General features: G+C 40.6%; 1 protein-coding gene across 4 annotated transcripts in view; it reads left to right on the top strand.

Annotated features, from left to right (window-relative positions):
* SYTL5 (synaptotagmin like 5) overlaps positions 1-15,163 on the top strand; it is a 461,654-nt gene that overhangs the window by 373,920 nt on the left and 72,571 nt on the right. For 3 of the 4 annotated variants that reach the window (XM_069761622.1, XM_069761625.1, XM_069761623.1), the window contains one exon: positions 3,436-3,501. The exons of the other annotated variant lie outside the window; for it this stretch is intronic. In XM_069761622.1, coding sequence (XP_069617723.1) covers positions 3,436-3,501 — 66 coding nt within the window. The remainder of the gene's footprint in view (positions 1-3,435; positions 3,502-15,163) is intronic. 4 annotated transcript variants of the gene reach the window in all.

Here is a 15,163-nt window from a genome sequence, read left to right as displayed (position 1 = left end):
GAATGCTGGACTAAGTGAGAGGCGATAGATTAACCCTTGCAGGCGCAACCCCCAGTCACGTGCTGAGACATAGGTACGTGACAGCCTACAAAACTTTTTATGGAATCAGTGATTCATGCATACAGTTTGACATGCTTTGTGTAAAATTATGGTGGGTTAAAATTTTTAAAACCGCTTGGACTTGTACAGTTCACACAATATTTTTGGTCCAAAAATTGACTATTTGGGGGAGATTGATATCACCTTTGTATTGTCAGGTGACAATACAGCCATGGCAAACATTCTAATGGCGCTCACGCTGATGTGAGTGAGTTAAATTGAGGTCATTGGCTGTGAACTCACAGGACCTTTTTAACAGCACCATGTACGTGAGAACTTTCTAAAGCTTGCGGTGACGTCAGTGAGGTGAACGTTCACTGCGAGACATTGAGCTGATCAAGCACGTGCAGCTCAGAGTTTCTGCTAGATGGCAGGCTGTATAGTCACATCATGCAACAATGCAGCCTGCCATCTAGATGTAGCAGAGCTACACAGGTCAAGGGACAAATGGATTATTATCTTCTCAGCAAACAGATGAGGAATATGGTTGTTTATTATTTTAATTCTGTTACAAATGATGTTGGCTTCAGTTGTTTGGTTGTTGATGTGAGTATAGCTGGTTTGGTTTAATTTAAATTAATTAAAGTAGTCTGTGTCATTATGTTAATTAAAGAACTTTATTCTTGGTGTGTGTTTTTTAATACAATATCACTATGGGGTTAGTAACGGGGGCATCTTATAAATGCCTCTCTTTTACTGTCATGGGTGAGTCAGATGCTACAGATAGTCGCTCTGCATTTGGCTGCAGAAGGTCTCTGTGTTTGGCATTGCAGAAACCTTAATACTTCTGACTTATAGATCCAGTGGCAACCTACTAATTGGTATGAAACAAATATAGGGGCAGTAGGGGAGGCAGAGTGCTATTAGATCTGCCTAGGGGTTTCCACTCCCCCTTTCCCTAGCGTTTGGGCTTCCTTCTCCTTTTCCCCTCGTGTTGCACTTAGTCTTCCCACACTGTGCGTGACATATACTAGCCTTTGGGCTTGATGTCACCTGACAATACATAGGTGACATCAACCCCCCAACTATCACCCCACTTGCCACCGCATCAGGGCAAGTGGGAAGAGAAGGCTAAGTGCCAGAATTGGTGCATCTTATTGATGCACCTTTTCTTGGGTGGCTGATAGCTGATGTTTTTAGTCTTGGAGGATGCCAATATCCATGGCCCCTATAAATATTAGCCCGTAGGTAGCTATCTGCCTAGCCTTTGCTGGATATTAATTATAGGGGGACCCTATGTAATATTTTGGGGGGGAGTCCCCCATTTTGATAACCAGGAAAGGCTAAGTATGCAGCTGTGAGATATTAATAGCCTGGGAAGCTCCATGGGTATTACCCCTTCCCAGGCTTAAACATCTGCCCCCAGCTGTCCACTTTCCCACTGCTGGTTAATAAAATGTCGGGTGATCCCATGTCTTTTTTCCCTAAAGGAACTTATTTACTAAACAAAAACTATGTACTGTAAACTACACACAAATTACTGATTTTATTTCTCACTGACATATTTATATATATCTTTTTTTATCTATCTTTTTTTTATCTATCTATCTGTCTGTCTAATCTCTCACTATTTCTCTCTCTCTCTCTCTCTCTCTCTCTCTCTATATATATATATATATATATAATATATATATAGGTTAAAAAATTGGAACAGCACCAAACACAGTACCTTAACAAAGTTCACGCATCCCCAGCCAGCAATCTCAGATGGCTCCTTGCAATAGTAGAAAAAAAAGGGGAAACAGCAGAGCAGACTTCCAGAATTACATAGATAATTCCAATCTGTAAAAGCTCATGTTAAAATTTGCATTGCAATCTGATTGCTTTTGCATGTAAACAGGTATAAATTAAATGCTAGTGTCATGACTCTACATGGGCTGGTTCTGGCTCCTTCCTGGTCGGGTCTGGGTTAAATTAGTCCGCCTCTCTTTGGTTCTGGGGCGGGCTATTTAATGCTGGTAGTTCCTGGGTTCTGAGTCGGTTATACTTCTGTCTACTCGGTTTGAGATCGCTGACCCAGGTTATTCGTCTGCAATCATTGTGCCTCTGTGCGTGTGTGCCTTGCTCTGTATGACCCGGCTTGCCCCCTGACTACTGCCCCTGTTTTCTGCTTGGTACTTCTCTGTCTGTCTTGGCTTTCTGACCCCTTGACTTGTCTCTGACTAATCAACTGTTTTGCCCCTTGGTATCTCACTCCCGTCTGGCTCCCGACTCTCGGCTTGTCCTTTGACTACGTCTCTGTCTTAATACTCTGTGTCCTGCGTTTTTTGGTAGACCCTCCATTCTCGTGCTGTAGCTCTGCCCCCATCGTCCCTGCAGTGATCACGTGATCTGCCCAGTTCAGGTCCTGTGTACTTCGAGTCTCATTTCTCCCTTTCCCTGCGCTCCCTCTAGCACCCCCCTTAGGCTGCCTCTCTGTGACAACAGGCAGCGTCATTACAGCTAGGTGTTAAAAATTGGATTATTCTCACATGAAACTCGCATGACATTTGCATGACACTCGTCCCACCTTTTTGGTCTGAAATCGGAATGTTTTTTTTCATGGTGATGGGTACGAGCCCTTAGGCTGTGTGCACACGGTGCGAAATAGGGTGCAGAATTTTCTGCACAAAATCCGCATCTCCTGGCAGAATCCGCAGGTGCAGATGTGCAGCGGATTTTATGCTGATTTTGTGCGTTTTTTGTGCAGAATTGATGCAGATTTTGTGCGGATTTTCTGCGGTTTTTACCACTGCGGTTTTCTATAATGGAAGGGTTCAGAAATGCTGCAGATCTGCACAAAAGAAGTGACATGCACTTCTTTTAAATCCGCAGCGTTTCTGCGCGGATTTTTCAGCACCATCTGCACAGCTTTTTTTTCCCAATGATTTACATTGTACTGTAAATCACAGTGCGGATCTGCAGTGTTTCTGAGCGGAAAAATCCGCTGCAGATCCGCACTAAATCCGCTTCGTGTGCACATGGCCTTAAAGAAAATCAATCTGATCATTATAGGTTTCAATGAAGTGTTTGTCAGATCGTTGGGCTTTTTTCCTATACATGACTGTCTTTAACATTTACAAACTGTTAATAGAATTTACTTTCTTAGGCTAGTCTCTCCAGCTGCTATCACACTTAATATTCGGTGAAATATTTGGCTAATAATAATAAGAAATTACTGCATTAATTTACTGACTAATTACACCCACAGTCAGTACCAGTCTCTACTTCTTTTTAATTAAATCATTTATTCAGTATAACTTTATATTGATTTCACTATTTTCTTAGCTTTTCTCTTTGTGCATGTTTCTAATTCTTTAACATTTCTGCTCTTTCTACTTTTGTTCTTTCTATAAGAATGCCCAGCCAGGTTCAGACAGGAAATGGACCCACTTAAATGTCCCTGATGCTGATGCAGATACTGTGAGTTCTAACTCTATGCTTATCTCTCTGCTTTTCTTTAATCTTTTACATGTTTTTCTACTTTGTTGTACGTTTGGATATGCTTGGTTATATGTGATTGACCATGTTAGTTTTATTCTTGTGTTATAAAATTGATATAATTAGACAGCAGCATAGGCCAACAGTCTGAAACATAGAATAAGTGACAGTCTGAAACATAGAATAAGTGATGGTCTGGTCTTTTACTCCAAAACTCAACCATCTATAATTGGATGCTAACATTCTCTTCGTCTGTCTCATGAAATTATAGGAAAATAACCGCTAATACCACTATCCACTCTTAAATTTGAAGCTTTCCTCCACTTCTCTCTCTTCCTCTATTTCTTTCCCTACATTTCTCTACCTATCTATCCATATTAATGTTTTCATATAAGATTTATAGGTATGTACGTGCTGGATTAAAATCCTTCGTGATAAAGCGGTAGGAAAAACGATGACATACTGATTTAGAATGAGAAATCGTGATTTCTACCTGGACTAAACATATTATGTAATATGCTATGACTTATCAAAGGATATTAACTCTATTGTATTAATATATACACCATGTTATATTATTGTTCTATTTGTTTAAAAAAAAACAATAAAAAGTTGTTTAAAAACAAATAATTAGACAGCAGCATGAAAATAAATAAAGCAGCAGTTGACTTCCTATTTATTTCTAAAATAATATTTGGAATTGAGAGTCCTCAGTGGTTGATACCTTTTAATGGTTAACTGAAAAGATGGTAACAAATTGCAAGCTTTCGAGACTACACGGGTCTCTTCATCAGGCAAAGACTAATACAACATCTGAAGAATCACATATTTATACACAACACAGCACAGAACTGTCATTATGGGAGAGTGATAAACAGTTGTGTCCATAAATATTGGAACAGTTCCTCAATAAGGAGTGAATGTTTTATTGTCCTCTGATTGGGGTCTTGTTCTTTGTTATGATGCCCTATAAGGTCTGAAGTGCAAATTCCTTAATTGATGTAAAAAGACATAAATCCATGCGACACATTCATTCCTGCACTAAGTGTATCAAAGGTCGTCATAAGTTTATACTCCCAGATTCTCCTGTTTCTCTGAGATTTGAAGTTACTGAACCTTTCAATACAAGTAATTTCAGGTGCATGGTGCTATGATCAGGCATGCCAAAATATTTGGCCACAGTAGATCCATTCTTTTTTCTCTTATTGTGTAGCGGTGAGAATTTATTCTTGTTCTCAGTTTTTGCCCTGTCTCCCCCACATACAAACATTCCTTGATATTCTGGTGGCTCTTGTGATCTGGTTTTCAATTGTTCTTGGATGGTAGCCCTGATTCAAAAAGGTCTTTCTGAGGCGAACAAGGTGTTCATCCCTATCCATTGGGTTGGAACATATACGATTGTATCTGATGGCTTGGAGGTATGAACCACTGAGGACTCTCAATTTCAAATATTATTCTATCTACTGGCTTACACGGTACAAAGATATGAATCGTTCCTGTATTTTTTTCTATTGTCATTCTTCTGCTTTGATAAGTGTGTCTTACATTGTTTACAGCTCATTACCATGGAGACCAACCACCACAGCCAGACAGCCAGTATGAGCAGTAGTTACATTCCAGGTTGACGAGTTAATTAATGAAATCCCAGCCACCTCTTCCCAGCATTTTACTTTCTATAGAGAAATTAGACATTGTTGCTCACTAGTCCCCCTTGGCTTACCTCGTCTTCCATGTCCGTTCTTGATCTGGAGCTTCTGTTTTTAGTCCTGCAAAACTATAAGCCGGTGGTCACCACCCATTAGCTGCTTTGACAGAACAGTTCTCCTAATCATTGCTCACTTTCCCTATGAGCTGCTGAGCCCTGCACTTGTTTAAAGCACCACTCCAGCCTTTCTTTTTATTGCACCGCTGGAGTGGTGCTTTAAATGGAATTCCCATGACCCATGTCTCATACTCAGCTGCCGCTGCCTTCTTCCTTTTCCAGAGTTGTTCCAGTTGGTCTCTGGCAAAAAGTGACCTGCCGGCAGCTTCAGTGTTTCATGGACCGTGCCGCAGGTCACTTTTCAATACATCTCTCTGAGAGCCTCATTCAGGCTCTTATAGACTTTCATTGAACTCATGTGATATAACTTATGACTTTTTGACAGTCAGAAGTTATGGGCAGAATATGGTGCCGGAGCGACATCGGTAGAAGGTGAAGCCGCCCAAAGATGAGGATAAGAACATGGGTAGGGGGCTTATAATTTAGAAAAGTATTTGATACACTGCTGATTTTTCAAGTTTTTCCTTGTTTAAAGAATGGAGAAGTCTGTAATTTTTATCATAAGTACACTTCAACTGTGAGAGACAAAACCTAACAATTAAAAACAGAAAATCACATTGAATGATTTTTACATAATCAATTGGCATTTTATTGCATGAAATAAGTATTTGATACAGTACAAAAATAGAACTTAATATTTGGTACAGTAACCTCTGTTTGCAATTACAGATGTCAAACCTTTCCTGTAGTTCTTAACCAAGTTTGCATACACTGCAGCAGGGTTTTTGTCCCACAAATCCATACAGATCTGCTCCAGATCTTTTAGGTTTTGGGGCTGTCACTAAACAGTCTTGAGTTTCTGCTCCCTACAAAGATTTTCTATTGGGTTCAGTTCTGGAGTCTGGTTAGGCCACTCCAGGACTATGAAATGCTTCTTATGGAGCCCTTCCTTAGTTGCCCTGGCTGTGTGTTTCAGGTCATTGTCATGCTGAAAGACCCAGCCACAACCCATCTTCAATGCTATTTCTAAGAGAAGGAGGTTGTAGGCCAAAGTCTCGCAACACATGATCCCATCTATCCTCCCATCAATACGGTGCAGTCGTCTTGTCCCCTTTGCATAAAAGCACCCCCAAAGTATGATGTTTCCCCCACCATGCTTCACGGTTGGGACAGTGTTCTTGAGGTTGTACTCACTGGCGAGTAGAGTTGATACAAAAAAGTTCTATTTTGGTCTCATCTGACCACATGACCTTCTCCTATGCCTTCTCTGGATCATCCATTTGGTCACTGTCGACGTTCTTTAACAGGTCTGTGAGAGCCAGAATTCCTGCTGGTTGATATGTGATCAAGCATGGTGGCGCAGTGGTTAGCACTGCAGCCTTGCAGCGCTGGGGTCCTAGGTTCTAATCCCACCCAGGACAACATCTGCAAAGAGTTTGTATGTTCTCTCCGTGTTTGCGTGGGTTTCCTCCGGGTACTCCGGTTTCCTCCCACATTCCAAAGACATACTGATAGGGATTCTAGATTGTGAGCCCCATCGGGGACAGTGATGATGATGTGTGCAAAACTGTAAAGCGCTGCGGAATATGTTAGCGCTATATAAAAATAAAGATTATTATTATTATTATTAATACTTATTTCATACAATAAAATGAAATTTAAATATGTAAAAATCATACAATGTGATTTTCTATTTTTTATTTTTATATTCTGTCTCTCACAGTTGAAATATGCCTACGATAAAAATTACAACCCTCTCCATTCTTTCTAGGAAGGAAAATTTGCAAAAGCAGCAGTGTATTAACCCCTTAATCCCATATGACGTACTATCCCGTCCAGGTGACCTGGGACTTAATTCCCATGGACGGGATAGTACGTCATATGCGATCGGCCGCGCTCACGGGGGGAGCGCGGCCGATCGCGGCCGGGTGTCAGCTGCCTATCGCAGCTGACATCCGGCACTATGTGCCAGGAGCGGTCACGGACCGCTCCCGGCACATTAACCCCCGGCACACCGCGATCAAAGATGATCGCGGTGTGCCGGCGGTGCAGGGAAGCATCGCGCAGGGAGGGGGCTCCCTGCGGGCTTCCCTGAGACGATCGGTACACGGTGATGTGCTCACCGTGTACCGAGCGTCTTCTCCCTGCAGTCCCCGGATCCAAAATGGCCGCCGGGCTGCATCCGGGTCCTGCAGGGAGCACTTCCGGGTCAGGATCAGGCTGCAGCTGCAGCTCTAATCCTGCCCGGCTGTATGTCAGATCACCGATCTGATAGAGTGCTGTGCACACTGTCAGATCGGTGATCTGTGATGTCCCCCCCTGGGACAAAGTGAAAAAGTAAAAAAAAAAATTTCCACACTTGTAAAAAAAAAAATAAAAAAAAAAATCCTAAATAAAGCAGAAAAAAAAAAAAATTATTCCCATAAATACATTTCTTTACATAAAAAAAAAACAAAAAAACAATAAAAGTACACATATTTAGTATCGCCGCGTCCGTAACGACCCGACCTATAAAACTGGCCCACTAGTTAACCCCTTCAGTGAACACCGTAAGAAAAAAAAAAAAAAACGAGCCAAAAAACAACGCTTTATTATCATAACGCTGAACAAAGAGTGGAATAACACGCGATCAAAAAGACGGATATAAATAACCATGTTACCTCTGAAAACGTCATCTTGTCCCGCAAAAAACGAGCCGCCATATAGCATCATAACCAAAAAAATAAAAAAGTTATAGTCCTCTGAATAAAGCGATGCCAAAATAATTATTTTTTCTATAAAATAGCTTTTATCGTATAAAAGCGCCAAAACATAAAAAAAATGATATAAATGAGGTGTCGCTGTAATCGTACTGACCCGAAGAATAAAACTGCTTCATCAATTTTACCAAACGCGGAACGGTATAAACGCCTCCCCCAAAAGAAATTCATGAATAGCTGGTTTTTGGTCATTCTGCCTCACAAAAAAATCGGAATAAAAAGCGATCAAAAACTGTCACGTGTCCGAAAATGTAACCGATAAAAACGTCAACTCGTCCCGCAAAAAACAAGACCTCACATGACTCTGTGGACCAAAATATGGAAAAATTATAGGTCTCAAAATGTGGAGACGCAAAAACTTTTTTGCTATAAAAAGCGTCTTTTAGTGTGTGACGGCTGCCAATCATAAAAATCCGCTAAAAAACTCGCTATAAAAGTAAATCAAACCCCCCTTCATCACCCCCTTAGTTAGGCTAGGTTCACATTGCGTTAATGGGTTAACGCTAACGGACAGCGTTGCACGGCGAAAATGTCACAATTAACGCCGTGCAACGGGTCCGTTAGCACAACCATTGACAGCAATGTGATTTTCAGGTGTAGCGCATCGCTAGAGCGTGCCATTTTCGGCTCGCGCTAGCAAGGTGCCATTCTTTTGTGGCGCGCCTCAGACGCTGCTTGCAGCGTCCGCGGCGCGCCCGAGGTCCGATCCCCGATCTTCCAGAGCGGGGACGTTAACGCGACCACTAAACACGACACCTAAAAAGACATTGTGTTAGCGCAATCCGCTAGTGCTAAACGGATTTCCCTAACGCAATGTGAACCTAGCCTTAGGGAAAAATAATAAAATTAAAAAAAATGTATTTATTTCCATTTTCCGGTTAGGGTTAGGGTTAGGGTTAGGGCTAGGGTTGGGGCTAGGGTTAGGGTTTGGATTACATTTACGGTTGGGATTAGGGTTGGGATTAGAATTAGGGGTGTGTCTGGGTTAGGTGTGTGGTTAGGGTTACAGTTGGGATTAGGGTTAGTGGTGCGTTTGGATTAGGGTTTCGTTTATAATTGGGGGGTTTCCACTGTTTAGACACATCAGGGGCTCTCCAAACGCGACATGGCGTCCGATCTCAATTCCAGCCAATTCTGCATTGAAAAAGTAAAACAGTGCTCCTTCACTTCCGAGCTCTCCCGTGCGCCCAAACAGGGGTTTACCCCAACATATGGGGTATCAGCGTACTCGAGACAAATTGGACAACAACATTTTGGGTCCAAGTTCTCTTGTTATCCTTGGGAAAATAAAAATTTGGGGGGCTAAAAATCATTTTTGTGGGAAAAAAAAGGATTTTTATTTTCACGGCTCTGCGTTGTAAACTGTAGTGAAACACTTGGGGGTTCAAAGTTTTCACAACACATCTAGATAAGTTCCATGGGAGGTCTAGTTTCCAATATGGGGTCACTTGTGGATGGTTTCTACTGTTTGGGTACATCAGGGGCTCTGCAAATGCAACGTGACGCCTGCAGACCAATCCATCTAAGTCTGCATTCCAAATGGCGCTCCTTCCCTTCCGAGCTCTGCCATGAGCCCAAACAGTGGTTCCCCCCCACATATGGGGTATCAGCGTACTCAGGACAAATTGAACAACAACTTTTGGGGTCCAATTTATTCTGTTACCCTTGTAAAAATACAAAGCTGGGGGCTAAAAAATCATTTTTGTGAAAAAAAAAAAGAATTTTTATTTTCACGGGTCTGCGTTATAAACTGTAGTGAAACACTTAGGGGTTCAAAGTTCTCACAACACATCTAGATAAGTTCCATGGGAGGTCTAGTTTCTAATATGGGGTCACTTGTGGGGGGTTTGTACTGTTTGGGTACATCAGGGGCTCTGCAAATGCAACGTGACTCCTGCAGACCAATCCATCTAAGTCTGCATTCCAAATGGCGCTCCTTCCCTTCCGAGCTCTGCCATGCGCCCAAACAGTGGTTCCCCCCCACATATGGGGTATCAGCGTACTCAGGACAAATTGGACAACAACTTTTGGGGTCCAATTTATTATGTTACCCTTGTGAAAATACAAAACTGGGGGCTAAAAAATGTTTGCGAAAAAAAAATAAATTTATTTTAACGGCTCTGCGTTATAAACTGTAGTGAAACACTTGGGGGTTCAAAGCTCTCAAAACACATCTAGATAAGTTCCTTAGAGGGTCTAGTTTCCAAAATGGTGTCACTTGTGGGGGTTTTTAATGTTTAGGCACATCAGGGGCTCTCCAAACCAACATGGCGTCCCATCTTAATTCCAGTCAATTTTGCATTGAAAAGTCAAATGGCGCTCCTTCCCTTCCGAGCTCTGCTATGCACCCAAAAAGTGGTTTACCCCCACATATGGGGTATCGTCGCACTCAGGACAAATTGCACAACAACTTTTGTGGTCTAATTTCTTCTCTTACCCTTGGGAAAATAAAAAATTGGGGGCGAAAAGATCATTTTTGTGAAAAAATAAGATTTTTTATTTTTACGGCTCTGCATTATAAACTTCTGTGAAGCACTTGTTGGGTCAAAGTGCTCACCACACATCTAGATAAGTTCCTTAAGGGGTCTACTTTTCAAAATGGTGTCACTTGTGAGGGGTTCCAATGTTTAGGCACATCAGGGGCTCTCCAAACGCAACATGGCGTCCCATCTCAATTCCAGTCAATTTTGCATTGAAAAGTCAAATGACGCTCCTTTCCTTCCGAGCTCTGCCATGCGCCCAAACAGTGGTTTACCCCCACATATGGGGTATCGTCGCACTCAGGACAAATTGCACAACAACTTTTGTGGTCTAATTTCTTCTCTTACCCTTGGGAAAATAAAAAATTGGTGGCGAAAAGATTATTTTTGTGAAAAAATATGATTTTTTATTTTTACGGCTCTGCATTATAAACTTCTGTGAAGCACTTGTTGGGTCAAAGTGCTCACCACACCTCTAGATAAGTTCCTTAAGGGGTCTACTTTCCAAAATGGTGTCACTTGTGGGGATTTCAATGTTTAGGCACATCAGGGGCTCTCCAAACGCAACATGGCATCCCATCTCAATTCCAGTCAATTTTGCATTGAAAAGTAAAATGGCGCTCCTTCCCTTCCGAGCTCTGCCATACGCCCAAACAATGGTTTACACCCATATACGGGGTATCAGCGTACTCAGGACAAATTGGCCAACAATTTTTGAGGTTCAATTTCTTCTCTTACTCTTGGGAAAATAAAAAATTGGGGGCGAAAAGATCATTTTTGTGAAAAAATATGATTTTTTATTTTTACGGCTCTGCATTATAAACTTCTGTGAAGCAATTGGTGGGTCAAAGTGGTCACCACACATCTAGATAAGTTCCTTAGGGTGTCTACTTTCCAAAATGGTGTCACTTGTGGGGGGTTTCAATGTTTAGGCACATCAGTGGCTCTCCAAACGCAACATGGTGTCCCATCTCAATTCCTGTCAATTTTGCATTTAAAAGTCAAATGGCGCTCCTTCCCTTCCGAGCTCTGCCATGCGCCCAAACAGTGGTTTACCCCCACATATGGGGTATCAGCGTACTCAGTACAGATTGTACAACAATGTTTGGCATCCATTTTATCCTGTTACCCTTGGTAAAATAAAACAAATTGGAGCTGAAATAAATTTTGTGTGAAAAAAAGTTAAATATTCATTTTTATTTAAACATTCCAAAAATTCCTGTGAAACCCCTGAAGGGTTAATAAACTTCTTGAATGTGGTTTTGAGCACCTTGAGGGGTGCAGTTTTTAGAATGGTGTCACACTTGGGTATTTTCTATCATATAGACCCCTCAAAATGACATCAAATGAGATGTGGTCCCTAAAAAAAAATGGTGTTGTAAAAATGAGAAATTGCTGGTCAACTTTGAACCCTTATAACTCCCTAACAAAAAAAAATTTTGGTTCCAAAATTGTGCTGATGTAAAGGAGACATGTGGGAAATGTTACTTATTAAGTATTTTGCGTGACATATCTCTGTGATTTAAGGGCATAAAAATTTAAAGTTGGAAAATTGCGAAATTTTCAAAATTTTCGCCAAATTTCCGTTTTTTTCACAAATAAACGCAAGTTATATCGAATAAATGTTACTACTAAAATGAAGTACAATATGTCACGAGAAAACAATGTCAGAATCGCCAAGATCCGTTGAAGCGTTCCAGAGTTATAACCTCATAAAGGGACAGTGGTCAGAATTGTAAAAATTGGCCCGGTCATTAACGTGCAAACCACCCTCGGGGCTTAAGGGGTTAAGTACTTATATTCACCACTGTACATTTAAAGTGCCACTCCACAGCTGAAGAAACCCCACTGGAGTGAGGCTTTAAGGGCACTGCTTTCTCTATTTTAAAACTCAGAGATAACAGACTTTAGAACAAGCACAATGTCAGATCTGAATGTGTCACAGTGGCACATTCACATCTGCAGAAAGACTGTTGCTCTACCAGAACTATCAATCAAAGAAGTATACTGTTGGCTAAATGATGGTACCGCCCTGAAGAGATCCTGAGAAATTAAATGAAGTGTATAAGATGAGTCGGTCTAAACAAACAAGGACTAGCTGATACAATTGGTGCCTAACCTGTTGAACTAAATTTTGGTACGGTCGCCAGCTTTCTCTGCCATTTCTTCCACATACAGGCTTTCTCACTTGGTCGAATGATCCTGTGTTGCTCTCTGTGATAGAGCTGCTGCTAGACTTGTCTTGGATACAATGAAAGGAGTGGTAGTCCTAAATCAGACATGCCGAGTCTTTACCTCCCATGTCAATTAATTGTCTGGGACTCCCACGCACATCAGACTGTCGGAAAGACCCATCATCATTGGTGGGTTCGGTCAACAACAGTCTCTAAAGTATATATTGAACCCTTTAAATAGATAATGTGCATGATAAAATCCTATATTTTTATTGAATTATACAGTATATTGATGACACAATAAAATTGTCTCAGTTGATCATAAATAGATGTACGGTATACATAGGTTGGATAATTGATTAAAAGCTAACTTAGTTTCTGCTGCATTGATGATGTCAGAACACAAGGACATGTGACCACTACAGCAAATTACTGAGGTGGGCAACGGCTGTGGCTAGTGATGAGTTGAGAAACCATTTCCTGTGTTTTGAGAGAGACCAGGAAATATAGGCCAACAGAAGACCTAGGAAGCATTGGAACAGGAAATTAATGAGTATTTTAACATTTACATAGACAACTTCATAACACAACAACTAGCTCGTATTTTTACCAAGTGCTACTTGATTATTATTGGTTAATTGTAATATTTACATTTTGCTGTTACAAAGTTATAAAGAAAAGAAACTTAAAAAAACCTACTTTATATGAATATTTGATTCAAACTTTTTGCAGTTTACTTATCCTACTAATATACTACCTGCCTTAAAGTGTTTACCCATCCTATTATTGCCCAACTAAGTGGAATATTTTCTTAAAAAATAACCTTATTTTACCCCTTTTTATCTTATTCATTCTATTTATTTTTCCACTAAACGATTAAGGCTAATTAAGCGTTATTCCCACAATGACAATGTAGAAATATAATGATGTAATTATATATTTATTAATTTGTGAAAATATAATTCCACTTTAAATCGATCCAGCTTTACATATTTCAACCCCCAAATTATGCCCTATTTATCCTCTAGTTGCCATTAGTACTGTCCTGAAGCAGTGTCAGTGCTCCTGGTCAGCATGCACAGTGCAGTATCAGCTGACTTCCTGTCAGCACAGCTCTGTTCTGGATCATGTCTGTTTCAATGAAGGATGATGTCATGTGAAGGAGTGGAGCTTCCTTTATTAAGGTGCAGAGCTCATACTAGGAAGCAGTGGTATGTGTGTGTGCTGATAATTAAGAAGACATGGGCTGTGTGTAGAGAGGTTGAGAGAAGTTATATACTATGGGATGGGACTGTATATAGAGGGAATAAAATGAGTGATATCCAGCAGGATGAGGCTCTGTATAGAGGGGTAAGAGAAGTTGAGCTGTGCTTGTTGACTGCTACTGACAGATCAATGACGTGAAGCTGCAAATGTTTTTCAAGCATATGGTAAAATAAAATCTTAAATATGCATCTACACAGCAGCATTTGCAGTTTCACATCACTGGTCTGTCAGTAGCAGGTAACAAACACAGCTCTGCCCTACACTGCCTAGTTATTGCAAGCTCCATTGTGGAGGAATGCAGGGGAATTAATCTCTTAGAGAAACCAACTAAAAATGATGTGCGATCACACAGGCAGCTATACAAATGTAGATGACAGAAGATATAATTGTTCAGGCAGGGTACTGTACAGGGGCATGACGTGCACAGAGCAGAAGATGAATTCTACACTTAGATTACATTGATGATAACTCAGAATGGGACTAAAAAAGAGAAAAGGAAAGTGAGGGGGTCTATAGTAATGAGGACAAGCAAGTGTTGCTGGGTAATGTGAATCTGGATGCTCAGAGGGATAGATATGAAAAAAGGGAAAAAGTTCCAAGAAAGTAACATTATGTTGAGTTTAAGCTGTATACTATTAACCATAAGTATGCATTTACTGTGGTTTGTGAAAAATAATGATATTGTGGAAATATCCCTTTAAAATATTCTATATCCCATGCCTTCAATCACAAGACATGTTGCATATACAGGCATAGCAGGACTGTCTGTTAGACTTCTTACTATTAATTCTTATATGCTGTCCAAGTTTTAGGCATAAAATCCTGTTCAATAGAAGTCACAACTTTGAAATTCTTGAAGAAGATGCCCGGAAAGCCTAAGCACCCATTTGTTTTTTACCTGCAAGGTCCTAAAAATCCAGAACTGGGAGCCATATAGAATCATAGGATGCATTATCTAATTTTTAGTTTGCATTTGTGTTATCTGTTATAACAATAGTACTAATAATAATAACAACAATAAATAATAATAATAATAATATGCACACTTCCTAAGTGAATGTTAGGGCATATTGATGTCATAGAGGCGATCCTTGCTTTGGGCTCTCATTTATGTGGTTGAACAGGGAACTTCTCCCGCTTTGGACACTTGGCATAATTTGAATGGAAACTGTGAGAGATCAGTCAACTTAATCCATTTTAAAA

Source organism: Ranitomeya imitator, chromosome 3, assembly GCF_032444005.1.
Source record: "Ranitomeya imitator isolate aRanImi1 chromosome 3, aRanImi1.pri, whole genome shotgun sequence".
Taxonomy (NCBI): Eukaryota; Metazoa; Chordata; class Amphibia; order Anura; family Dendrobatidae; genus Ranitomeya; species Ranitomeya imitator.
This window is presented reverse-complemented; position numbering and strand designations above follow the sequence as displayed.